Genomic DNA, 27,751 nt, shown 5'->3' on the forward strand with positions numbered 1-27,751 from the left:
GTATGTATTCGACACTGCCCCTGAACTTAGTTTCAATCTCAAGTGTGTGCCCGACTCGGAGGATGGCAGGCGCGCCTCCGAGCACGGAGGACAAAAAGCCGACGTCTCATTTGGATCTGAACAACAAGGCCGCCTATTACCTCAGCGACCTCGCCTAGCCAAGACTAACCGACTTCGCTCGAGAAAACCATCGCGTCCCTCCCGTCTCCGCCCCGCCCCTTATTTCCGCCCCGCCCATTCGCGGCATCCGGGCAACCGATTCGCACGCCCTTTTGCCACTCAAAGGAAGAAGCGACCTCAGAACAGGCGGGAGGGGGGGGGGGAGCCGGCTGAGTCGAATAACCCGGTTTTCATTGGTTCGGGAGCGATCCGGAGGCGGCGCCGGCGCTGGAACAGCCCCCTTCCCCCCCCCCCCGGCCACTCTCCTCAGAAACCGGCTTTGCGCTTTTCAAACGCCAACCGTGGACGTGACGGGAGCGAGCGCGGGGCCGGGCGAGAGCGAGCGAGCGAGCGAGCTGAGGGCCGCCGTTGCCGAGAAAGAGGGACCCGCGGAGCGCCTCGTGTGCGCCGAGTTGGGAGGCTGTCTCGCGGATGAGGGTTGCGCGCGGGTGCTGCGCGGGGAAACCTGAGGCTGTGGAAGGGAGCGGAGGCAGCACGTTGGCCGGATTTGCAAGCGAAGACAAGCCCTGAATGCTGACTCGAGCGCGGTACGGTGTACTTTCTCGGGAGAGCTTTTCTCGGGAGGTTCTCGGGTCGTGCCTTGAACGGGGCGGGTGTGGGGGGGTGTCCCCTTCTTCCCCTTGTTTCAAGGGGGTCTCGTGTCTTGGGTCTCACGCCATAGAAGCCCACAAAATGATTTCTCTCACAAAGTCAATTATGGCGTGCGAGCGACCTCGATGAATAATATTTTTTTTAAAATGGTGTGTAGGGATGTGTCACTCGCCCAAAGAGAAGTGGTGACTTAGTGGTGACTGGTTCTTGGGGTGGGAAGCAGCCGCCTCTCTGCTTTATGAGGAGCCCCAGACGGGCAAGTTGCTTTTAAGGACGTCGTTGGTTTGGCGACGTCTTCTGTTAAAAGTGCCAGTTGGTGTTTCTTTTTCCATTTGTCTAAAACTCTTGGGAGTTTTGCTTGCACGTGTTGCAACACAACCTTGGAGTTGATCTGCCCCCCGTCTCTTGCAGTCGTCAAGATGAGAGTGGCAACACCGGCCGGAGATGATCATAATTGTGGTCCAACACCTTTGGCTTCCTGTCTTCCCCTTCTCTTTGCACTGGGCAGTTAGCTCGGTCCCCACAGGACGGATGTGAAACGTTTCTCCCCATAATTCAAAATTCGCTTAAGAAGTGACTTTAAAGATTGATATAATCCTATTCGTTTAAATATAGTTTTCTTTAGTTTAGACGACAACTGCATTAGTCTGGAATAGCATTTCAAGGAGATTCTCCACAGCGCAGAGTCTTTGGGATTTTATAGTATATTCAAGGGTGCTTTTACATTTCCCTGCTCGGTATAATTTATACTGAGAAGCTCAACCTTGTCTGAATTAGAGAAATCTCCATGTAGCCACCGCACTTTGAGGCACCTCTTTCAGGGCAATTGTTTGGGAGCACCTGTTGAACCAGCATTCCTTCATTGTCAGTTCTTTTCTTGTTATTACAAGAAAAAGATAAACCAACATTTTTCACTAGACGGGGGAGGGCAAATGATAGAAGGTGGGAAAAAGTAGCAAGTATTAAGAGGATCTTTGTTAAGGACCCCACAACAGCTTGAAGCAGCATTGATGAGAAAGTTTAGTGGCAGACTTCTATGAAGACTGTGGCCTTTTAAATAGTTATTTATGATGCTTCAATTTTTTTTAAACAGGTGCTTGTAAAATTATTCACAGAATGTATAGTTAACATTACAAAAATGAAATTTTAGATTTATTTTTGCCATTTCTTGGCTCTGTTTCATGCTGAAGTTATATTTTTAATCTTGAATAAATGATCTTATGTCCTAACAAAGCTCAATACAAAGCCTGTATGAACTTTTTACAATGAAAGTCAAACCATATAGCTTCCGTGCTCTTCTTCAACTGTTTAAAAAAATGAATTCCCGGTTCTCAAACATTTAATGAGTTGAAATGTTCACTTTGGCATTTTGTTAAATGTAATATGTTTCTGTGCATGTCACTGGAAAGCAATGGATGTTTTATGTGTTCCAATCACAATTTCATTTTTTTTTAAAATTGTGGAAAAGTTAGTTTGTAGGTAATACTTCAACATATGGGAAAATATTTGTAAATTCACCAGATTTGAACTATTAAGAATCTGTGTCATTCCAAGCAAGCTAACTGGAGAACATTGCCTTTTGAAATTAGTGGAGCTTGATTGTGACTTAATATGTTTTGGCTCAGCTTGAAAATTAGTTGTCTCTAAAAATTAAATTTGGGCTAAGAGTTTTAGGGCTCACCTTTTGAAAGAAGTAATTAAATGGAATTCTGAGAAGTTTGGGGAACATTTACCTCCGAATGACGTCAACCCCTTTTCAGTTGTTTGGCATTAAGATAAAGTGTTATCTTGATCAAAGTATGTGATTTCCAAAAGATGATTTACTGCATAAAACATGCAAGTCTTTTAAGCTATACATGTAAAATGGGAATAAATACTTCATATCTGTTCAACGTGTTTCTTTAAAACTAGCTGTTAGTAAATTACATTTTCATCTCTGTACAATTGACTTTTAAACACAAGCTCTAATTTTGTTATTATGGAATTATTTTAGCTAAATAAACTCTCCTCATTTGAATGTTTAGATTCCTAAATGATTATTTTTCATTTAAAATGTACACCTGAGAATGCAACTGAGGCTACGTCATAAAGTATGAATCATAAGGTACAAGGTTTAAAAAAAGTCAATGCTTTTCTTGGAAGTCCTTATGGTGAATTTATTGTTCTGCTAAACTATTATAGTTAAGGTAACATTTCCTATAAGTGAAGTTTGATTTCTGGTGAGTTTATGGCCATGTCCATGTAGTTTTCTTGACTGTAAGTAACAGTAAGGAAGTGGTTTGCTACTTGATAGTGGAAGTGGTTTTTCATCGCTGTTGAAGCTTTTTTTTTATTTCCCAGTCTAGCCTAAAGTCCTGGGCTTATCTGATAGACATCCATATAACTACGGCATAGGTCCTGACTAGTTTTTTGAGATCAATAAAATTTGACTGACTGCTGCCACCTATCTAGGCCTAGTTATTATCTTGGTAGAATGCATGAACAGCAAATTTACAAGGCTGGCTCTGTAAGATGTGCCTCAGTTTTGCTATAAGACTATGATTATCTGTAATGATAGAAAACATGTGCAATGTGTACAGAAATGCTTTGTAAGAGAGCAGACGCTTATTTATTCTTGAATTAGAGTAGCTCATGATAATTTGAGAGATCCATTTTAAACTTCCTAGTCTATTAGGATTACAAATTTTAAATAATTTGATGTTACTCCTATTGTCTACTGTGTTATATAATTATGAAATAATATTGCTAATAACTAGTAGTGCTAATTGTAAGACCTAACTATCTTGGCAATTATACCTCCTCAGAATTGTTTCAGCAGGTTTTTTTTTTTTGGAGAAAAATGATACACATATTTTGGTCCCATCTATCTTAAAGATAATGAAAACTTACTGAAGCAACACTTCAGTATGGAAGCCATAATAGATTGTGATGTTGCAAATAATTTGGCTGGTGATTTATATGATTTGTCATATTTAACTAGAAAAACACACAGTTTTAACATGCTGTATTACTTTTTCAATGACTTTTTTCCCTAATGGCCAAAATTCTTTGAAGTATCTATGACAGAGATATGGAAAAGTTCATTATAATTTTATAAAGCTTCCAAGTTTAATGTTCTTGTAAATTTGGTGTTCTTGAGCCTGAAGGATGAAGGTCTTCCATCTCAGCTTCCATGGGCCTCTGGAATTACCTATTCTAGCTCCGCCTCCTGCCTTGGTCTGCACCTAACTGCTGCCTCCACCTAGCCTTCAGGGGTGTGACACACTTCCCCCTAACTCTGGTGTGTGTGTGAGTGAAAAGGACTTTCATAGCCCTTTTGCTTTGTTGAGATGTAAATGAGGAAAAATGATAAAATGAAAATAAATACTGTTGTGCCCCTTTCTGGCCCTGTAACACTTAGAGGTGTTACTGGGGAAATTGGCCCTTTTACCTTTGTGAGAAGATTGACCAACTTGACAAAATAAATATAATAACATTTAGTTTATTTTAAAAGGGAAGGGGAGAAAATGGAATGTAACAAATCCTTTTTAAGTAGCTATATGCAAAGCATTCAGGTCAAAAGGAGTTGAAATATAGAATTGTTAAAATGACAGTATGAAAAATAAGCATGCAATTCAGTAGGTCCACATTGAATAGATCACACGATGATAGATCCACCAATATAAAAGTAACTGATGTAAATTTGAATAAAATACTTGAGAATTGAGCTTGTAGAGACAGTAATAACCAGAGACAGTAAATCACGTTTAAACACACACCCTGTTAAAATAAAAAAAGTAACCTTATGCAATATTTCTAGCTTAACTAGTTTCCTATTCCTTAGGATGACCTGATGCCTGAAGCTAAAGTCCCCTTGCTTTTTCTGGCTCTTTTTCTGGCCTTTTTCCCAGCTTCTTGTAGATGTTTTCCTTTTTCTCAGTGATTGAAGAGATTCCAACCTTCTTCCAACCTTGGCACAAAACTTTTTGCTCTTTTTCTCTGGCAGTCTTTTTAAAGATAAACGTTTTTCCTCCATAGCAGATTTGCAGGATTTGGAGGGACAACTGCTTTTGTTGATGCTAAAACTCATATAATTTTGGTTGAGACAAAGAAGATATTCTCTGTTTGGAAAACAGTTTTCAATCTTGTGAAATCCAAGTGTCATAAATGCATTCATGAAATAATTGTAAAAATAACAGAAAAGATTTGTTTTTTTTATCACATCACATTCTGGGTCCGTTTTTCTTTGTTTTATAGCCACTTTGTTTGCTTTAGATCAATTATTCAAATTTTATTAATTATTTAAAAATGAATTATTATTTATATCCTTTAAAAATCAGCTTGATGTATATAAATCTGTTGGAATTTTTATACTAAAATAGTTTCTTCTAAGATCTGAAAAACTCTTAAAAGGCAAGAGCTTATTTCAAGTGAGTCAATAGGAGTTTTAACTAATTAAATAAAAACTAATGGCAGAATGGAAACATATGAGAACTATGGAATACTTTTATTTAAATACAACTTTCTTTAAACAGGTGAAAATCAGTACGGACCTTGGAGAGACCCCATGCATTAAGTATGTCTAGGAGAAAATCAGAAAACAAAAACATCCCAGGCTTGTTGCTTATATCTCCTCACACACAGATAAAGGCAGATAATTTCAACCATTTCTATGAAGTTGAACCCAAGGAATTGGGAAGGTAAGAATATATCTCAGGGTTTTTTTTCCAAATTGATCTTGCTTTAACTTCTGTTGTATTAGTGCATTATGTACTGTAATAACGAGCTTGTTATTGCACCTTTTTCAGATGATTTAAACTAGTTAATAAAGAAAAGAGTAAATTCAGTCCTGTTCATATCGAGAGGGTCTAGATCAGCTCTCCATTGAAACCACCTACAACAGTTTGGCCTCCTGTCTTAGAACAGGCTAACCACTATGTGTGTGCTTAGCTCCAGTTTCAGCTTTTTCCAAAACTACAGTTTTTCTGTAACTTGGATATAACATTGATCTTGCTCTGTTAAAGTAAGTTGCAGGTGGGGCCCCATTGAAAAACAGTTTGTGGAACATTTTAATATACGAAGTATGACATGAGAAATATTTTTTTCTGCGATCAGATTAAAAATAATTACATTTGCCTACATTACAGAGAATTCTTAAGTGTGGAAGGTGTTTCCTACAATATTGGGAAGGAAAATGGGCCACCTTATTTCTTCAGTATGCTTAAGAATTTGGGGAGAAGATAAAGATCATTGTTTTAGTTTATGTTGGTCTTTGGAGATTTTTGGAAGCAATAGTGAAAAGTCTGAAGAGTTTGTTGTAAGCTAGAAAGCTACCCTTCTTTATTCCAAGGTTCCCATGAACATTGAATAGCTAGTGAATCCACCTGAACTTTAAAACTCTTAAGAGTAGTAATATGCTTTCTTCCAGTTAGAATTACTAGATAATTTTAAAACTAGAACTAATGAAAGAAAAATCATGTTCTGTGTCTGGGACAGCCTATTCTGTTGCCAAGAAGAAAAATGAGAAGAGGAAATCATTATTGCAAGAACTTTGTTCCTTCCTCATAGAAATGATCAACACATTAATTCTATTGTGAGAATTTCTTCATATTAGTAATAGCCATATTCATGAAAAATACAAAGCCTGTATAGTTTTCAGTGACGTTAGAACCTAACTAATAGCTTAATTTTTATATTTTAGGAAATAGAGGTAGTCCTCGACTTACAACCGCAATTGGGACTGGAAGTTCTTTTGCTAAGTGAGGTGGTAGTTAAGTGAGTTGCTCCTGGTTTTCATATGTTGGCCATGGTTTTAAGTGATTCACACAGTCATTAACTGAATCCGGTCTCCCCCATTGGTTTTGCTTGACAGAGGCCAGCTAAAAAAGTTGCAAATGGCAATCACATGACACCCCCCCCCCCCAGGCCATTGCAAACATCTTAAATATATGCCAATTGACAAGTGCTCAAATTTTGATCACATGACCACAGGGAAACTGACAGTTGTAATTGTGAGAACTGGTCATAAGTCACTTTTTTCAGCACTGTCATAATTTCAAATAGTTGCTAAACAGATGGTTATAAATCAAGTGTCTGTACGCTAAATCAGGGATCCCCAACCTCTGGGCCATGGTCTGTTTGCAACCACACTGAGTGAGGGGTGGGCCAGCGTGCCCGTGTGTAGCTCAACTTACCCAAATTGAGCTACTCATGCATGCACACTGGCCTACCTCTCACACAAGTTGAGCTACATGCACACATGTGTGCTGGCCCGCCACTCAGGCATCCCAGTTCCTCTCTTTTCCCCCCCTCCCCAGCTAGGCCACCAAGCTGCAAGGGTTGGGGACCGCTATTCTAAATTTATTCAAAAAGTCTTTACTATTCACAGATTCCTTCTTTACTATCTATAAAAATGTATTTACCATATTTTTCAGAGTATAAAAGGCACCTTTTTCCCTCAAAAAAGAGACTGAAAATCTGGGTGCGTGTTATACACTGAATACAGCATTTTTTGCCTCCCAAACCCCGCCCCTTCACCAAAATGGCTGTACATAGCCTTTAGGAGTTTAAAGAGTGCTCCTGGGGGCTAGGGAGGGTAGAAATGAGCAAAAAACTACTCTTTTTTGCTCAATTTTGCCCCCCCTCCAGCCCCCAGGAGCACTCTAAGCCTCCTAAAGGCTATGCATGCCCTTTTTTGACAAAAAACGGGCCCGTTTTCGGGAGGTCTGCAGAGTGCAAAAACTTTTTTTTAAAAAACTTGCCTCTTCAAAATCTTGGTGCCTCTTATACTCCGGTTCATCTTATACTCTGAAAAATATGGTAACTTGAATGGAACTCCTGTAAACTACAGTACAGCAACACAGCTTTGGGATATTTTTAAAGTCAACCTAGTATTCCAGGTCAATTACTGCAAAATAAATGATTAGCATGGGCTTTCTATTCTGGGAATGTGTGTTAATGAACATTCATAAAACAATGTGTTCTTATAATTATTTTAATTAGCACTGTAGATATAGCAAAAAATAATCCTATTGTTCTTAATAGGAAAAATGTAGGCAGGTTTGGCCTAGTCTTTGGTGGTACATATTTCATTTTGAGAAAAATGATTTTGAAAATTAAAAAAAAATTGAACATGTTTAATTTGTGATCAAAATACACACTGAGGTTGAAAGTTCATTCTCCAAGCTTGTGAGTTGGTTCCCAAATGTTTTGTTACCAGGCTAGGAAACATCTTCAGTGGCGTTTAGGGAATGTCAGTAAGGGCTTCAGGTGTGAGTGTGTCAAGTGAGGGTCTTGTGATGGGTCAGATGTGAGTTATCAGTGAGAGTCTTGTGATAGGAGGTTACATAAGGTCAGGGTCATTGGGAGGTGAATGGTGGAGGGTGTTGCATGGATTGATTGGAGCTGGGTGCTGTCTCTGGTTGGCTGTGCAGTTGATTTGGATTCTGAGGGGTTCGTAGGCTGATTGTGGGTCAATGTGTTGATGGAATTGCTTGTGGAGTGCGAAGCTTTGATGAACTCACAAGTGTGGCAAGTGTAGCATGGCCGATGATTTTTGTTGCTCCAATGAAACTGATGCTGTTTGGTGTCAGTGTGGGTAGAGATTAAGGATTTGGGATCATGGCATTTGACTGCCAGCCAGTGTTTTTAATTGACATATTTGTCCCACATAGAATTGTTTGCAATGGTTACAGTTGATTTTGTAGATTACATTGTTTCTTTCATTCTTCCTATTCTTTCCTTCTGGATAATTCCTGGCAGAGTGTGACTGTCGTTTTGTCGACTATTGCGATTCCTAGGGTTTGAAGGATTCTGGCTCTCCTTTCCAACACCCCTTTTCTGTATGATAGCATTAGTTTTTGTGTGGTGGTTGGCTGCATGGTATGTTGTGGTTTGGGTGCTGTGTGTTGGAATATGAAAGTTTTTGGATATCCATTATGGAGAAGGATGTCAAGCAGCCATTTATGTTCTGCTTATCTTAGTGTTGTGGTGCTGCAGTGTGTCCTGGCCCTTCTGAAGAGGTTCTGGACACAGCTTTTTTTGCATGCAATGGGGTGGTTGATATTCGTCAGTATTGCAAAATATACGTGCTTGGGGCTGTTGAATTGACTAATATAGACTTGCTAAGGTGGGGCAAGATTATAGACTGTGTGTTACTTTATCAAAATGTTTGCAGAACAGCTTTTGAACAAGAAAAGGTTGTTGGTGTGCCTGAACATTAGGTGAGAAACTTTAAAATGTCTAGCTATAAGAAGTATAATCAATGCCAAGAAAGTTAGAATGTTCTGGATTTTAAGTTAGTCAATAGTTAATAATGTTATTACAATAAATTTCTACAAATTTATTGTAATAAAATTATTAACTATTGACTAACTTAAAATCCAGCACACACACACACACACACACACACACACACACACACATGTTATACCTAGCTAAATTTCTTATACTGAACTGAATTATATTTAGTTTCTTGTGTGTATATGCCAAGTCTTTTTGTTTTGCTAATTGCTTCTATGAAGAATTGTTTAAATCCACTTAAAAGTGATGTGCCCTGAATCACATATCAAAATTCTACTTCCTACTGAGGTTTCACAGGAACAGTGGTGATTGTCACAGTAAATACAAATGTGAGCTATACAAACATTTTGGGGAAAAAGGTGCAGGAAAACAGATTACAAGGCGCTAGTTTTTAAATAGTTAAAATAGTTAAAGGTTCATATACTGTAGTTGCTCCAGAAGCTAATCTTTTTTGGTCCCTAAATGCATTATGTACACAAATAAATAAATAGCCACTCAGCTTTGTTTGGAGACTGTAAAGGAAAATAGTCAGCTAGGAAAACCGTGGAACTAATCTAGTAAACCATGTCTAAATTTGTTGACTTCTGCTACCGCCTCCCTAGTCCTGTTGCTACCTCCCCTTCCTCCTGCTTCTTTTTATTTGTAGATAATTGGATCCTGAAGCCCCTCTCTCCCCTCATCTCACTAAAATGATGCATACTAAATAGACTCAGGATCCAATCTGGGTTGGTCATCAGGACCAGAGGTTTGGCCTTCCAGATTTTCAGACTCGTGCTGGAGCCCATCTTCAGGGATCTTCTCTCTAGCAGAGTGTGTGCTGTTCTGTGTGTGGCATTTAATTTCACTAATTGTTTCACCTATTCACTAATAGCTTCTCCTAGGTAGCTGAAATGATTCTAATGGGAGAATAGAATCCTGCAGATGAATAGTTGCCAAAGAAAGGCCTTACAATATAGATTAGTATCTGCACTTTAAATCTGGAAGTCTATTGATAACCAGTGCAGGGCCTTCAGCACTGGTATAATGTGCTCCTATTAATGAACATCAGTCAGAATTGCAACGTTTGATGCTCAGAGGCATCCCCATACACAGAACACTGAGGTAATCTAAGCAGGAGGCCATGAGTGCTTGAACCAGTGTAAGCAGAGGTTGCAGCTGGCACACCAGCTGAGGCTGGCAAAAAACTTCATAGCTACAGTTTCTACTTCTTCTAGTAGGACCTGTAAGTCCAGAAGAACTGCTGGGTCAAAAGATTGCTTCTTTAGGAGTAGTCCCATTCTGTCTAAAGACACCTGATGGACAAATAATAACTCCATGTTACTAGTATTCAGTTTAAGACTAAGAAAACTTAAAGATTTCTAACTAGCCTATGTGCCACTTTCATTTGTATTGAGCGATCTTGTGGAATATTAATGTGCAAACTGTCAACTAAAATGAATGAGTGCTATATCACCATGTGACTTGAAGATACATCTGGCAATCCTGATTATGTACATTTATAAACAAAATCTTTGTCTGAAATATCATAAATTTGAAGGTAGCCAAAATGAAAAAAAAAGAGATGTCTGCAGATGGGTGTCATATCAAAGGGAGAGAAATCAGGAGTGGGCAGGTGAGGCAAAAAATGAACAATATACTTACGCCTCATGAACGGGTATGAAAAATGTGGAATGTTTCTGGTTATAACTTCCATGCAAAATTCCTAAAATATGCTCACAATTTTTGTGTGACCTTCAGCGCTTTAGCATATATGTACCAAAACCCCTCTTCTGCCTTAGATGGAATAGGAGCTGATGGCTGATGGCAAATTGAATGCCTACTTGCTGATATATATGTACTTTCTTCTATGTTCTTCAAAGCACTTTTACCTAATCAAATGACAAGCATTGCACAATACTAATGCATAGGTTATGTTTGGTTGACTTCAGGAGAATGAAGTAGTTCCTTCTTTTTGTAATAGTGCCAGCAAATTTATTGAGCTAATTTCACCTAATGTATAATGAAGCAATAATAATAGTTACTTAAAGAAAATTCAAGCTTTATTACATTACTGAATTTCACTGGCTCACATTGCATTTGTAAAAAAAACAGTCACCTTGAAATAATAGGTGAGATTTTATAGTTATGTTTCCTTATGGTAACTATTCTGTTTGTACTTCAGTGCACAAATCAGTTGCTGACCTCAGAATGAGGCATCTTTTGTTTCTTTTGGGTGTTTACTTGGAAAATTCTTCTTTTGATCGTTTTATAATAGAGTCCTATGAGAACTGTTGCATTTTTTTTGAAAGAAACAAACATGAACTTCCAAATTTGTGCATTTTATTAGAGCATTTCATTTGTTAATTGAAATACGATAGCTCAAAATGGATGTGTATTTATATCAGGAGGAAACTTCAGAGAACACAAATAACTTCTTTTTAAGGTCATATATTTTACATATACAAAATTTATAAATTCTACCATTTCCACATTCCAGTCCAACTAATGGGATGTTTTAAAATTATGTCAGTTTGTCAGACCCTAAATTTAAGATCTTTAATCTTTAAAAGTTTGTCAGACCCTGATTTAAAATCAGTGATTGCTTTTGGAGTAGTCGTCTCAGTAACTGTCCTTGAAATGTGGACATTTTCCCAAGCTAATTCACAACTGTCTTAATGTAGAGCTTACCCAGTAAAAGTTAATTTCAAGAATTTTAGTTATATATTTTAAGTGTTTTCTGGTGGCATTATATTGTCTTAAGCTTTATGAATATAGGTGGAGTAAGGTTTTTAAAATATTTTAAAGTATGGGTGGGTTAGCTAGAAAGATTTTGGTGCCCACAGCATATACTTTTCATTTAATTATCTTCCAAAAATTTTAACTTCCTGATTCTGTTCCCTGTCTAATCTTAGTATTGTATTTCTGAGCATTCCTATAAACTTCTGTGCTAAAATAAAAATGCTGGTTTTCAGGCATTCTTAACTTGGCTGAGGGAATACATTTTTCTTTGCTTATGAAAGGTCAACTTGGTTTTTAAACAGTATGTGGTTTTCTTCTAAAAACACAAGCTTACCAGCATACATTTTTTTATTCTACAGTGAAATGAGTGGTAAGGAAAAAAATGGCATGGTTTTTTTCACTAGCAATTTTTTTTGTATGGAGACTTTGAGATGTACTTTTATATTGTATCAGGAAAGTTATTGTTTGAACTTGCCCAGTTCATTAATTTTGCTTTACCTTTTTATCTATCAAGATGTGCTTAGCACTATTTGGGCTCCTTAGTCTCCACCAAAGATGGAATTTTTCTTTGACACTTCTATTTCAAATCTTTCCTGATTTTAATTGTTTACTCCTCTTATGGCCAATTGTGGGCCATAATAATTCCTCAGGAGTCGTTTTAGTTCCTCTGCATTTACTTTTTGACAAAGGGTAATTAAGAAAAGATAAAACAAGAGCATCAGTGATGTAATCTGTTTTGGGCTAAGTTTCATTATTGATAGAAAGCCTATACACATACACATACACACACACACACACACACACACACACACACACCACTATCTATCTATCTATCTATCTATCTATCTATCTATCTATCTATCTATCCATCCATCCATCCATCCATCCATCCATCCATCCATCCATCCATCCATCCATCCATCCAATATATATATATATATCCATCCTATATAATTTGCTCAAGGATTTGGCTACCCTGATAGTAAAAAAAATCACAGGCTCTGCAAACTCATATCATAAAAGTACACAGTGAAAAACGGGAATGAAATTAAATATAAAGAATACCAAACTAATAATAGAGGGTGGAGAAACCAGCCTTAGAACTGACAATGAAGATGTCAAAGTATTGGATAGCTTCAGCCGTTTAGGATAAACCATCAACACCAAAGGAACAAGCAATCTTGAAATATGCCACAGATTAGCCATGAACCCTTTGGATCATCCTGTGATATGCCTATGTCTACAAAGATCAGAGTTGTGTAAGCAGTTGTATTCCCTGTAACACTCTATGGAAGCAAAAGTTGGATCTTGAAGAAAGATGATAGAAAAAGTACTGATGCTTTTGAAAAGTGGTATTGGGAAAAATTGTTAAGAAAAACATAGACAGCCAAGAAAACAAAGAAATGGATCATCAAATAAATCAACCCAGGGATATTGTTTGAGGCACAAATGATCAGGCTCAGATTACCTCACTTTGGATACTAGTTTATACAAAGACCCAGCTCTCAGGAGAAAGCTTTCTAAAATTTGAACTTTATAATTCTGGGAATGGTGGAAAGAAAGAGAAATGACCAGCAGCACTTATAGTGGCAATGGATACACCACTGGTAGACCTTAAACACCAGGTTACAGAAGGGTCATCGTGGAGAAAATCTATGTGGTTGGTTAAGAGTCAACAACAGCTTGATGGAATATGATCAGAATTTTAAAACTCTGTTCATGTTCAGTTCAAAAGTCATGCCAGTTTATTGTTGCAAAGCTATCACAAATTTAGTCTAGAGGTTTTTTTGTTTTGAAAAGAAAATATAAGACCCCTTCAAACTAAAAATCTGAGGAGAATTTAAGCAAATTATATGTTTTAAAAGCTTGGGAAAGAATTCTAAATGAATTTGGGTGAAAGTAGCATTTCTCATAGATGTCAAAAAAATCTCTGTTTTTATTCTGGTTACTGACTGAAGTTAAGATTTGATCGGTTTAGTTTAATATTATTTTCATAGAGGTGTAAAGTGCTCAATGACTGTATATTTATACTTGCCAATGTAAAACTGACATAGGGTAAAGCATTAATATTTGAAGTGCTATAAAATCATTTCATGTTTTTGTCCCGAATATCATTTTAATATATCTGATAACTACATTTGCACTCTATATTCAGTGTTCAGAAAATTAGTTCTAACACTCAATATGTTTTAGCATAATTTTAATGTCTAATGTTCAATAATGTCATTACAAACATTGGTTTAATTGTTAAAATCTTAAAGGGGTTACTGAAATCTGTTTTAATAATAGAGAACTCATTAAGATTATTTTGTATAAAAGTGGTGTTATGGTTCTAAAGTAATAATCTTTATACCCCATTTTATACCTCAGTTAAATTGAGCACATTCTTTATAAGATGTAGTTTATTTCTAGGATCTAAATTTTGGAAGGAATTGAGATAAGAGAAATGATGAATTAGAAGCAAAGAGATAGGAAATTGAACCTATGGTAGCAGCTGCATATAGATCACGGCTAAACATTTTGTTGAAAGAGCTTTTGGCTTTGCATCAAGGATGAATGATGACGTGTGATCCTCCAGATGTTGGAATACCAGCTCCATTCAGTTTCAGCCACTACAGGAAATGTGGGGAGGCTGGGACTGTATTGCAAGACTATCTGGAAGGCCACACATATAGCACTCATATTCTAAAATAAATATTTACAGAAGATAAAGTTATGGATGCAAAACATAGCATATTCCTATCTGTAAAGAACAAAGGGTGAAATATTACAAAATATTTTTGTCCTTCTGATTTGGGCTGGGGAGATAAGTACTTCACAGTTGTTTCTTCTGTTGTTTTTTTTTCAGAGGAAAATTTGGTGTGGTTAGAAAATGTATTGCGAAAGCTACAGGCCAGGAATATGCAGCTAAATTTCTGAAAAAGAGGAGAAGAGGCCAAGACTGCAAAGCAGACATTTTGCATGAAATTGCTGTTCTCGAACTAACAAAACCAAGTCCTCGGGTCGTAAATCTCCATGAAGTCTATGAAACAACAAACGAAATCATCTTAGTTTTGGAATAGTAAGTATACATTCTGTGTCTGTCAGTGTGCATAATCAGAGAAGCAATATTTGAGGATCCCTTGTATTTTCCAGATTTTGGTCCTTTGTTGAAATGACTTACTTGCCTATCTATGGGACTCTTATCCTTGATTTCTTTCTTGTTCTTCATTTTAAGTTTCAGTTGAAATTGACAAATTAATTTGTGGTGCATGTTCTCTTGCTTCAGTATACAATTTTACGAAAAACATGAATTAACTGTTTTATAATGATAGGAACCCTGTGTTAAAAGAATAAGGCAAATTCAAAAGTTATTTGTTAGGCAGTTCTGGTGTTTGTTTTATGCCTGTTTGTCCTTTCCTGCAAGAGATTAAGAGATATCAGTTGGCTGAGTTTACCAGTTTCAGTCATAATAACTTGACTTTGGTATCCATGTTAATCCATAATGAATGGTTCATACATTCTCCTCAGCTAAAGTATAAAACAGTACATTGTAGTTCAGCATTGTGTGTGAACTTGATTTTTGGAGATTCTAAACCAACAGTTCACAAGGAAACAATTGGAGAAACATTTAAAAAAATCCTACTTTCTTAACCTTATTTTTCTTTTCAACTGAATAAAATATTGGAAAGAAATTGTATAAAAGGGCTTGTGACTGTCTGTAAAACAATTCTTGGAGAACTGAGCAGAATGGGACCAAACTTTGCATGACAGGTAAAGTCAACAGCAACAAAAAGAGAGATCAAATGTGAATACGGGCCAGATCCCATCCAGCAGCTTCAGGGGGAAAATAAATCCAGGAAAAAGTCTCCCAGTTCATCCTCAAGGGAGACGAAGTTGGGCAGTGGCTTGGAATGCTAGTGACTCCTCTGGTCTCAACTCCCATCCCTTTTCCTTCTTGTTCATGTGACCCAGAACAGAACCATTTGAAATAATTGATTTCAAATACTATACATGTGTTCCTAATCTTAATTTCACTGTTCTATATTTATTTGTTTATTTGGCAAATTTTTATTGCCATTCAACTAACCAGAAGTATGGATGGTGAACAGAGATAAAAACAATACAATTATCCAAGCCATTTAAAAGAAAAAAATCACCCCCATAATCAATACATTGCCAACATATAATTCTTACATATATCAAAGTTCTATTAACATCCTGATCCCAGTGTCCAGGAAGCCAAATCTTTATGACTTTCTTGAAGGTCAGAAAGATCAGGACCATCCACGTCTCTGGAGGGGAGCTATTCCATAGGGTCACTGAGGAGAAGAGATGCTTCCTGGCATCCATCAGATAACATAGCTTCACTAAGGGAACTCACAGCAGAAACCAGTAAGAATAAGTGATCCCACAAGTAACTTGGCTTATACCATGTAGGACTTCAAAGATGACAACCAGCACCACCTCATTGTACCTGAAAGCCCACTGGGAATCATGAAGCAGCACTATTTTATGGGCATAAGGCGTTTCAGAGTCGCTTTATGAAGGAGATAGGTGGTCTCTAAATTTCCTTCCTTCCTTCCTTCCTTCCCCTCCCTTCCTTTCCTTTCCTTCCTTCCTTCCTTCCTTCCTTCCTTCCTTCCTTCCTTCCTTCCTTCCTTCCTTTCCTTCCTTCCTTCCTTCCTTCCTTCCTTCCTTCCCCCCCTCCCTCCTCTAGGATCTATATGCACACAGAGTACATATAGTCAGATTCTAAACAGCAACTAAGGCCATGCATCAGAGTTTTAGGAACTACTTTAGTTCCTTCTTGAACCCCACTATGTTTATTGGGGAATCTTTCCTCTTTGCAATAGAAGGCAACCATAGGAAATTCCAAGGCTTCCATCTTCCCATCTACGGGTCCAGGCGCCTCATCACGCAGCCAAGCAACAAGCAAGTCAGCTGTTAGCTTTTGAGGGCTTGTGATAATAATACAGCTATGAGAAAATAAGATAGTTGCATTTAAGACCAAGTGGATTGAATTTATTTGTTTAGGAATATTTGAAGTAAATTGTTTTAATTGCACAAATTAAAAAATTCATGTCTCCCACTCCAGCTCTGCCCCCAGAACTAGGTTGCAGAGGGCAAGTTTGCTCTAGCGGTTAAAGCATGAGGTTAGAAACTTGGTGGCTGTGAGTTGTAATCCTGCCTTAGGCAACAAGCCAGTTGGGTAGTCTTAGGTCAGTCATCCTCAGAAGGCAAGGGCAAACCACTTCTGCAACGTGCTCTACATGGGGCAGCCCTTGAAGAGCATTCGGAGACTTCAGCTTGTCCAGAATGCAGCCGCGCGAGTGATCATGGGTGCACCTCGGTACACCCACGTTACACCTATCCTCCGCGAGCTGCACTGGCTGCCTATTGGTCTTCGGATACGCTTCAAGGTGCTAGTCGTCACTTATAAAGCCCTTCATGGTATTGGACCTGGGTACTTGAGAGACCGCCTGCTGCCAATTACCTCCAACAGACTGATTAGATCCCACAGATTAGGCCTCCTCCGAATTCCATCCACTGGCCAATGCCGATTGGCTACCACCCGGAGGAGGGCCTTCTCTGTGGCTGCTCTGGCCCTCTGGAACGAGCTCCCCGTGGAGATTCGGACCCTCACCACCCTCCAGGCTTTCCGCAAAGCCTTAAAAACCTGGCTGTTCTGACAGGCCTGGGGCTGATGAGTTCCTGTCCCCGCTTGAATGGTGTAGCTGTTGATTGTTTTTAAAATTGTGGTGTTGTGTTGTCCGTTGTCTTTCTTTTTTTTTTTCCTGTTTGTTTCCCCCTCCCCCCCTCACTTGGTTTGTAAGCCGCCCTGAGTCCCTCTGGGAATAGGGCGGCATAGAAATACAATAAAATCGTAAATCGTAAATTCTGAGGAGGCCACTGCAGAGACTTGCTGAAGCAGTCACTAGGAATCAAGACTGACTTACACAAAGCTCCCTGCAATCCTAAAGGAAGTAGCAGGCTACAAATAAATCACTAAGGAACTTTATATTTCTTCCATGTGTTGATGTGCTGCTATTTATTTTGACTTTAAAAAACAATTTGTGATTGACATATATAACCTGTTTGGCTCACCAAGCTGCTGCTGCTGTCTTCTGACCGGCATTTGCTACTGCCTCCTAGTAAGGGAATTATGTCCTCAGGTAGCAGATGGTGCAAACAGGAACTTAGCTAGTAAAATCTGCTTTTCAGACTAATTACTTATAAATCTGAGAGGATGCTTACACACTCTGATAAGACTAGAAGCAACTGTTTAAAACCCAGGAATGGTTGGAAGTATAAGTAATTTACAAGCATCATTCCTGAAAAAGCCTGGATCCTTTTGAAGATTATACTTAATATTAGTGAAGGTTTCCTTATATGGCCAATTGAATCCTGTTTTTGTTAGGCCTCTTTATCCTTTCTTTTCCAATTGTCTAATTCGTTTTTTGTTCATCTATTTACAGTGAATCTGCTGTTTTCTACCTTCATCCTGGTTTTTTTCTTGTTCTTTTGAAAGAGGGGAGAATATATGCATTTTATTTTGTTTATTCTATGGTCAGATCGGTTTCAAAGTGGTGGAAAGAATGGTTGATATATTTAGAGAGGGATCTGCTTATGAATGGAATATCTTATTTTACAGGCAGTTTAGTTTAATCAGTACTTTCATTATTCTTGTTCTTGTCTCAGATCTTACCTCCTTTTTTTTAGAGGGTAAATGCCTGTGTGATTGTGTCCATGCACACACAGAGGCACATACAAATGGTCTATATGTATATGTTTATTGGAAGGGGGAAGTCGGATGGGTTTCAGTTGCAGTTAACCATTTTAGATTAATAAGGTAGGGAAAGTGGGTGGTAGTACATGGGATTTTTGTCTGTGTTGTTGCTTTTTCTGCCTAATTTTTGGAATTAATCTTTCAGGTAAATGGTATATGAAGTTTTTTCTTTGGCTTTATAAATGATATTCTTTCTTTCTTTTTTGAAGTCATCCATAATGTATCCTGTAGTTTTTATAACATGGATTTTTTTTGTGTCACCTTTTTAATTGATACAGTTCAATTATTTTGTTCAGTGCTAAATAGCCATTCTTTTCTAGTGTGAAATTGTGCTGTGTGACAATTTCACATTTGTACAATTTGGCTTTCTATAATGTCAGTGTAGGCCATATCCACACTAATCTTATTTCCGTCTTTCTAGCTCTTTTAAAATCTCTGCACTATATGTTAATGTGTCAGATTTGCTGAAATAAATATATAGCTTATGAGTGAATCTTTTTAGCAGGATGCAGATGAAATATATATATATATATATACAAATATATATTGTCCAAAATAAGTAACTTTCACTGAATGCAAAGAACTCACATAATTATTATACTGATAAAATATTAAGGGTGATCCCCATATAAGCTGTCTTGTTTCATGGAAGAAAACTGGGGGATAAAGACAAATAAATTCATGATGTGATATTAACAAAATCAACTGCTACTCTTTTGAAGTGGAAGTGTCTATTTGGGCCACGTTTTCCTTGAGCACAAATGATGCAAAAATTATATGGGTTGTGGAATTTGTATATGAAACAATACCATGTTTATTGCATCACATATTCCAATGCAAAGGATATGCAGTTAGTTGAAAAAGTATGTTGCATGTGTGCAAAAATTATTTGGGTGTGCGCACAGGAATCTTAGAATGCAATGGAAGAAAATTCATTGATGTGTGGCTGTGGTTCTGGCATACATTTTGTTTTCATCTTCTTTCTTAAATTATGTGTGTATTAAATATAAATAAACATGATTGCTTCGGGGAAGGTATGTGACCAGAGTGCCAAATCAAAATGTATTCCAAAAAATAGAAGGCTACATTTTTTGCATTTCTTAAGAGGTTGTGGTGAATTAAAAATTTATACCAGTCGAACTATTTTTTGTTTACTTTCAGATTCTTAGATGAAAAGTGGTTCAGGATAAAATGTTTTAATTCTTTTTTAGAGAATTAAAAAGAGTGTTAGAAACTCTAAAGAAGACAAAACAAGCTTCATGTGTTCTGGATCATAGTCGTTGATTGTTACTTACTTGACTAGGAAAGCAACTGCCATATTTTAGAAATAAAAGATTCCTTTGGCACCAGTAACAGGCTTTGTTGAGAGTCCAGTATCCAATCTGTTTTTGTTGTTATTTATTAACATTATAGAAAGTGATGCCATTTATTTGAGCTCACAGTTGTGATGCTTGCATTCAGTTCTGCTTTTTTCCATATAATTTCTTTACTGCAATTTTATCTTTGAAAGGACTGGTTCTTCTAAAGGTATAAAAGAAGAACAATTCACTTTTGTTTATCTTCACCAATATCATTTTAAATAAGCTGTTTGAAACTGTTTGAAATTATAAGCCAACAGCTGACTTCAAAGTTCTATTTTGACAGTAAGATACTGACAATTACATGTGTTTGCATATAATTTTTTCAGTGCAGCTGGAGGAGAAATCTTTAATCTATGTCTCCCTGACCTAGAAGAAACCATAGAGGAAATTGCTATCATTAGGCTTATACGACAAATACTCGAAGGTGTTTTCCATTTGCATCAAAATAATATTGTGCATCTAGATTTAAAGGTAATATGCATAGTAACCTTCATTGATAGTGTTTTAAAAATTGTAAAGTAATAACTGTATGAAAATGGGGGGGGGGGTAAATAAATGTTATTCCACACGTATCTTCAGAGTTTTAGCTGTTACTGACATGTAAAATCTTACATGTTAAAGATTACAACTGTTAGGCAATACAAATTATGGGCAATATGCTATTACATAGTTGGAAATATTTCAGAGTAAGCAATAGAATCTAAATACATCAAATGTTTATTTAATAGGCTTTTTCATAATATTTATTAAAACTTTTTATATCATTAGATATACAACAAGCCAAATAATCATGTAAAGAATTGTAAAAATTTCAAATGGATAAAAATTCATAATGCTTATTTTTTAAAAACCAAATATTTAAATAAGTACTTAGAGCAAGCATACTTAGCTTTCTACCCAGTACTTTAGTTTTTCCATTTGTTTTTCCTTCTCTTTGATTTTGTCTAAAAACGGATCTTTCACTTTGTCATTTGCTTTTCTTTTTAGTTGGAAGTAATTCTAACTAGGAAAGCTAAAGATAAAAGCCGCAGGCTGCTTTTGAAAGAGTTGTGTTTCTACTTGCAATTTTACAACTTATTTTTGCTGATAATGAGATTAATAGCAAAGTGTCAAAACTGTGTGAGCTTTATCTTTATAGTCTCATTTACTTTAGAATTAAAAGAGGCAAATTAAAAAAAAGTTGTTTTCCATCCCACCATTTCTTCCCATTGAACACGTGGGATATTAATTAAAAATAAGGTTTTGAATTTTTGATCTTTTTTTAACATTTCTAAAAGGCTGGGATGTATCTTTAGGTTTATTATGAAAATAAATAATCTATTACTAAGGAGCTATTTGACAGCCACCCACATTTAGAGTTCCATTGATTCCACTGGGATTATCCCAGTATAGGTAGCCTTGTTCACGCATTGATGTATACATTTTCAAATATAATATAAATAATTAATTCATTTATATATCAATAACGTTTGTTTGTTTATTGTAGCCCCAGAATATTTTGTTGAGTAGTGTATGTCCCCTTGGTGACATAAAAATAGTTGACTTTGGTTTGTCTCGGAATATTGGAAATTTTGGTGAACTACGAGAAATTGTTGGAACACCTGAATATCAAGGTAATTTGCACATATTATTTGAATGCATTTTCCCTGACATTGCACTAGCCAGACTTTTAGAAGAATGTTAGTTCCTTTGCTCTCAAGACTAAAACAAAATTTCATCTTCAAACGTTCTTCAAGTAACCATAAAGCACATTTTTTTCCAAATGCAAAAAGTATAACTTCAAAATAAGCTGGAGAAATTGTGGCCCAGGTGCATAACCATTTTTAATTGGGAGATGAATGCCCCATAATAAAAACACAAAATAACCAAAAAATTATGTTTATATTGGACTTCGATTATTTTTGTAATTACTGTATTTTTCAGACTATAAGACACACTTCTCCACTCCCCCCCCCCCCAAATGTGGGTGGAAATGTCTGTGCATTGTATAGAGCGAATATTGCAGTGGGGGATTGGTGCGCATTGATCAGCTCTTCTAGGCAGTGGCGATCAGTGGCAAACCGGCCATAGCGAATGGGTGGCGGTGAAAGGCTTCGGTGAATGGGCAGTGGCAAATGGGTTGTGGCTGCAGCGAACAAGCTTATTTTTTCCCCTTGTTTTCCTCCTCTACAGCTATTGTGCGTCTTATGGTCCAGAGCGTCTTATAGTCCGAAAAATACAGTAATTATGTGTTTGTTGGAAGGTTTCCCTGTTGTATTATTAAGTCTTCAGTTACTTGAAGAAGGGGGCTACAGTCTCTTTACACATAAAAAAAGAGTTGCATATAGAAATGGTGTATAAATATAAGACTAAATATAAGATCTATATTATCACAATTATATACTATACACAAACTATTATAAAGAAATAATCTTCCTGTAACAGGTCATTATATTCTATTAAGAAATGAATGTTTATTTTTTCCATTTCCCTGTGGTCCGTTTCCAAGCGCCCCCTAGGCAACCAAACACTTTTCACCCGGACGGAGAAATGACGGGGACTCAAAGATTCGTGTGCTTGCAAAGGGGATGGTTTGAAATGGAGTGATTAGTTCCGTTTCAGAGTGTCCCCTTTCAAAGCAGACAAAACTTCGTCTCCCTCCCTCCCTGGGCAAAAAGTGTTTGGGCAGCTACCACTAGCTTTGCCCTTTCTGCCCACTGTCTGCTTGCCTGCAGCCTCAATCGGGATCGAGCTCTCGGCACACCCTGGCCTCCACCTGCCCTGCCAGGAGGGCAAAGAGCCCCCATGAGACCAGTAACAGCATGGGCAGCTGCTTGGTGGCCAGCATAGTGCCCACCACAGCCAAGAAGTGTCTCAGCAGCAGCTGGGCCAGCACGCAAGGCGGTTGGAGGCAGGGGCATGCTGAAAGCTTCACCCATTACAGCCACGGGCAAGCAGACAGTGGGACAAAGAGGGCGGAGCCAGCGGTAGTTGTGCTCCCATTCCTGTTGGTCCCCATGCTCGCCATCTCCTGCACTTCAAGAAAATAAGACCTCCCCGAAAATAAGCACCCCGAGTGCTTATTTTCATGCCCAAAAGAAAATACAACTGGGTCTTATTTTTGGGAAAATACGGTAGGCACCGTATACCAATACCGAAAAGAGGTCCTTCAGGTAGTGCACATGCCCAGGTCACCTCACAACTGAATTATTGAAATGCATCTTTGTAGTGCTGCCCTTGAAGACCATCAGGAAGCTACAGCTGGTTGAAAATATAGTGGTGCAAGCAGTAATATGAGCTAGCATGCTGATGTGCCACTCAGCCTCCAAATTCAGTTAAGATACTTATGATCACATATAGTTCTGTGTGTTATGAGGGCTGGATAGGTGCATTATGAGAAACAAAAGACCATTTCTGGTTTGCACAAATGAACTTAAATTAGCGAAGGCAAGATTCCTGGAAATAAATGGGAAAAATCAGAATACTGAAATTTTTTTTTGGTTTACATGGCATACTAAGCTATAGTTTACAAAACAGCTTAGTTTACTCTAAGCTAAACTCAGTTAAATAACATTATAGTTTAGTGTATTGAGTGAATCAAGCCAATGTGGGGTATATACCGTCAGTTTCTACAGTCACTCTTGTCGATAAATAATATCTTTAGTGAGCTGTATGTCACTCTCAGTGTATTGTAAAATAGTGTGGCAGATCAGCGATTATCTTGAATGTATGATAACATTATTTTAATACTGTATTTAATGGTATCTTTTCCTTCCAGCACCAGAAGTCTTAAATTATGATCCCATTACTACAGCAACAGACATATGGTAAGGTAATTTCTTAAAAGATTAAAGCAACTTTAAATACCTTGATTGTATAGTTTCATCTTAAAAGCTTATTGATTGTCTCATTAGTCTTTGAAAATCCTTTTTGAACACTTATGGCCTTTGGGAACAAGTTTGGGGCAGACAGTTATTTCCTGTGAGTTTTTTTTCCAGGTGGAAACAGCCTAAAACAGATTTCCATGTACTTTTGCTTCAGTATATTTAAGCATCACCTGTTGGTGATTAATTTAAAGGAGAACTGTCATCTATGAGTATTATTAATTAAAATCTGTTAAATAAGTTACTGTTTTCTATGAAACCGGTGGTGGTTTGTTATCTTTGTTTTTCTGACTTTTCCTCAATGATCAGAAATACCATCATACTGTCTTATATATTTATTTGGATTCTTTATACAATGTAATATGAATTCCAGGTGAAACAAGTTTACCGTATAAACCAGCGGTCCCCATACTTTCCAGCTTGGTGGCCCAGCCTGGCATAGGGGAAGGGGACGTCGGAATGGCAGGTGCAGGCACAGAGCTTCACCCTAACCCTAACCCTGGTGCCATTAACCCCTATACAAAACTGGCTTTCTTGAGTTTGGATATGGATAAGGAAAACAGTTGCTTACTTTCAGAAGCAGTCCTCCTCTCATTCTTGCTCCAATAACCCAATCCCACTTCAAATAAATCACTTTTTAGTGATTTTAGAACTCAACCAGAACAGATCCTTAAGTTCTGTTCCTGAAATATATGCTTGAATTGCAGAACTTGGGCCGTCAAACTCTGCTCATGTCTTCACTAATTTCAAGTTTGATGTCTGGAAGTTTTGTGTGTGATTCACATTATCTCTACAAGTACAATGGAATGTGTATGGTACTTGCTTCTATTCACTGTAACAATTATCTTTTGGATTGAGTATCAGGCAGGTGACTTCCCTGGTTTATTGCAGAATTAGATTGTGTCTTAGCATGGGACATGCTTGCCAGGATTTTTAAAGTCTTTATGAACAGCCTTTTGTTTCTTATATAATCAAGATAACATTTGTTATAAGACACTGATGAGACAAATATCCTGGTGCTTGATCCCCTATGTGGAAAATATAAACAAAACATTGCATGTTTCAGGAACTTATTTTATCAAAACCGTAATCCAAGTATATGAAAACTTTAATATAATTGGAATGACTTTCTCTGATAGGTAAATGAAAAAGCAATAAAAAGATAATGTTTTAGCATCTGTTACTTATCGGCAAGAAATATTTTCATTTCTAACATATATGAAAAACATATACCTTCTCTAATTTCAGGAGTGTAGGTGTAATCTCATACATGCTGCTTATACATGAATCTCCATTTATGGGAGCAGATAAACAAGAAACATACCTCAACGTTTCTCAAGTCAATGTGGATTATTCAGAAGAAACATTTGCTTCCGTTTCATCATTGGCCAGGGATTTCATCCAAAAACTTCTTGTTAAAAATCCTGAGTAAGTTTATGGGGATGGAGAAAGAGGTATAGAGAAAATATTTTAACATTAATATACCATTAGAAAGAAAGGCAGGATAAGAAAAATATTTTGATTCATAATGGGCAAGAGGGCTTTGGATCTATCATGGGTTCCGTATTTCTATCTGTTGATTAGCAGTAGCAATAGCAATTAGACTTATATACCGCTTCATAGGGCTTTCAGCCCTCTCTAAGCGGTTTACAGAGTCAGCATATTGCCCCCAACAACAGTCCGGGTCCTCATTTCACCCACCTCGGAAGGATGGAAGGCTGAGTCAACCTTGAGCCGGTGAGATTAGAACCGCTGAGCTGCAAATAACAGTCAGCTGAAGTGGCCTGCAGTACTGCACCCTAACCACTGCGCCATCTCGGCTCAGGAAGGTAAATGTTTGAGTTAGGGGGCATTATAGAGGTAGTAATAACTGGTCAATTTGGTTGACATCCCCTGATTCAAATACTACATTAGAAAAGCGATAGGGACTTTTCATCTTGTTTTCCCTCACTTCTGTCAGTATTTTTTCCTGGCTGCTAAGTTTCTGAAATCTAGGATAAAAGAGCTGATTTAGGGTAACTAGCTTTTGTTTAGGATTACATAGCTCACTGAGGAATCTGGTAGCAAGGTGTTGAAATTGTTATGGAGGAGAATGGAATGAACCCTCTTTCTTTCCCATTTGTATCCTGTCAAATCTAGTGGACAGATTTGATAGTGTGTGCCAGGGCTAAATGGTAGTGAACTATCAATTTTTGTGGCTCAATTGCAACCTAAGTCCCAGATCTTAAATCTACATATCTCTTATTTTATTTTGTAGAGAGCGACCAACAGCAGAGGCCTGCCTGTCCCACTCTTGGCTTAGGCAAGGAGAATTCCTATTGTGGTATAGCCCCGAAGAAAACCCCAGTTCTTCTCCAGCATATGATAATATGAATAAGAGCATAGAAGAGAGAATTAATAACAGGCCCATGTCTAATGGAGCATGCATTGAGCAAGAAGATAAAGAGAATATTCCAGAAGACAGCAGTACAGTCTCCAAACGATTCCGGTTTGATGATTCTTTGCAATATCCTCAAGAACTCTCAACAGACTTTGTATGTTAACAAATGCACTCCTGCAGGTTATCTTGAATTGTATTTATGATTCTAAATTAATCTGGTGGCATGTGGTTTGAGATGATAGCTTGGCCACAACTGCATTTTTGTTATTCTGGGAATGCACTTTCAGTTGATCTTGTTTGGACCCTTCTTTGTGCTGCCATTGCTGGCAATGGGCATGACCCCCTGAGAGACTGGAGTCTTGGCACCTGAAGTGGCTTGTTTTTGGAGGCAAACAGGTAACTGGGTATATTTGCACTTTCTACATTCAAAACATGGCATTTTGGTCTGATCATTGATAAAGTAGGTAAGAGTATTTTTAAAGTTAGCAATAGAGCCAAGTTCTAAGCCAAAGAGTGATGTGATAATACATACGCATTTGTATTGTAATTGAAACTACATGAACTTGGCAGTGTGAAGAAATGAGTCCTTTTGTTCATTCCTAGAAGAACATTCTTATCCTGTCATTGTTTGTTGAAAAAAGTCAAATTGTTAACAGTATATAGTATAGTCCAGTAAGCCTTTTTTCGTGTCTATGTTTTTACTTGGACTAATCACTAAAGTGCTAGGACTGGATTTCTGATTAGCCACCTTTTTTTTTTTTTTACATGTTTACTCAGAAGGGGCCTTATTGCCTCATTTATGGGAAAATGAGTTTTCAGTTGTGGATCAGTTCCACATGGAACATAAATTGTTGTTCACGTTCATTTTTTTGTTTGTTATAGAGATAATTTTTGGATTGAATTGAATGCAAACTTTGAAATCTTCAATTTCTTGTTTATATAAATAAGATGGAAGAGATTGAAAATACTTCTGGTGCCAAAAGAAAAATATATACCCTGCATTTTTTCTTTAGGAAGTAATGTTTTTTCCATGCCCAATACCAAGCTATTTGGAGACAATAACCTTGTAATATTATGAATTCAAGAAATTAAATATTCTGAGGTTTAAATTTGAAAATAAGATCTTCCAGAAAAATGTACAGGGTCAGGTAATGGTATTAAATTATCTCCTCCCAAATTAAAAATACAATTATTTCTGTGCTATGTAAATTGAAACTGCTTATCTTGTCCAACAAAGATGGTAGTAATAGCACAATCCTATTTCTGTGAACGGAGAAGGAAATCCCAGTTTGTTAATGGATTTTACTTCCAAGGAAGGTGGTACAAAAAAATTGCTAACTGAAATAATGTAATGGCAATACGAATATTTCATTAATATTCATTAGAATAAATAAAGCAAAGAAAAATAGAGAAAACAGAATCAGTCTTTGTGACATTAAGTATCTAATTAATTCAGATGCACATTAATGTCCAGTCCTGAAATGTGCCATGTTAGGGATTAGATTAGGGTTTGCTCTCGGTTTACTAGCCTCATCTCACAAATAACAAGACGAACTGCATCCATAAGGGGTAATGCAGAAAGGAGAAAAAAATGGTGCAATTTCAAGAC

General features: G+C 37.3%; 1 protein-coding gene across 1 annotated transcript; it reads left to right on the plus strand.

Annotated features, from left to right (window-relative positions):
* The first annotated feature begins 459 nt into the window (after positions 1–459).
* STK17B (serine/threonine kinase 17b) lies at positions 460–27,751 on the plus strand. Its single transcript, XM_032238436.1, has 8 exons — positions 460–707; positions 5,286–5,450; positions 14,618–14,830; positions 20,226–20,370; positions 21,386–21,512; positions 23,657–23,705; positions 25,011–25,190; positions 26,020–27,751. Exons 2-8 carry the CDS (start codon positions 5,329–5,331, stop codon positions 26,303–26,305), a joined length of 1,122 nt encoding a protein of 373 aa, XP_032094327.1. The 5' UTR covers positions 460–707; positions 5,286–5,328; the 3' UTR covers positions 26,306–27,751.

This window comes from Thamnophis elegans, chromosome 1 (assembly GCF_009769535.1).
Source record: "Thamnophis elegans isolate rThaEle1 chromosome 1, rThaEle1.pri, whole genome shotgun sequence".
NCBI classification, from domain to species: domain Eukaryota; kingdom Metazoa; phylum Chordata; class Lepidosauria; order Squamata; family Colubridae; genus Thamnophis; species Thamnophis elegans.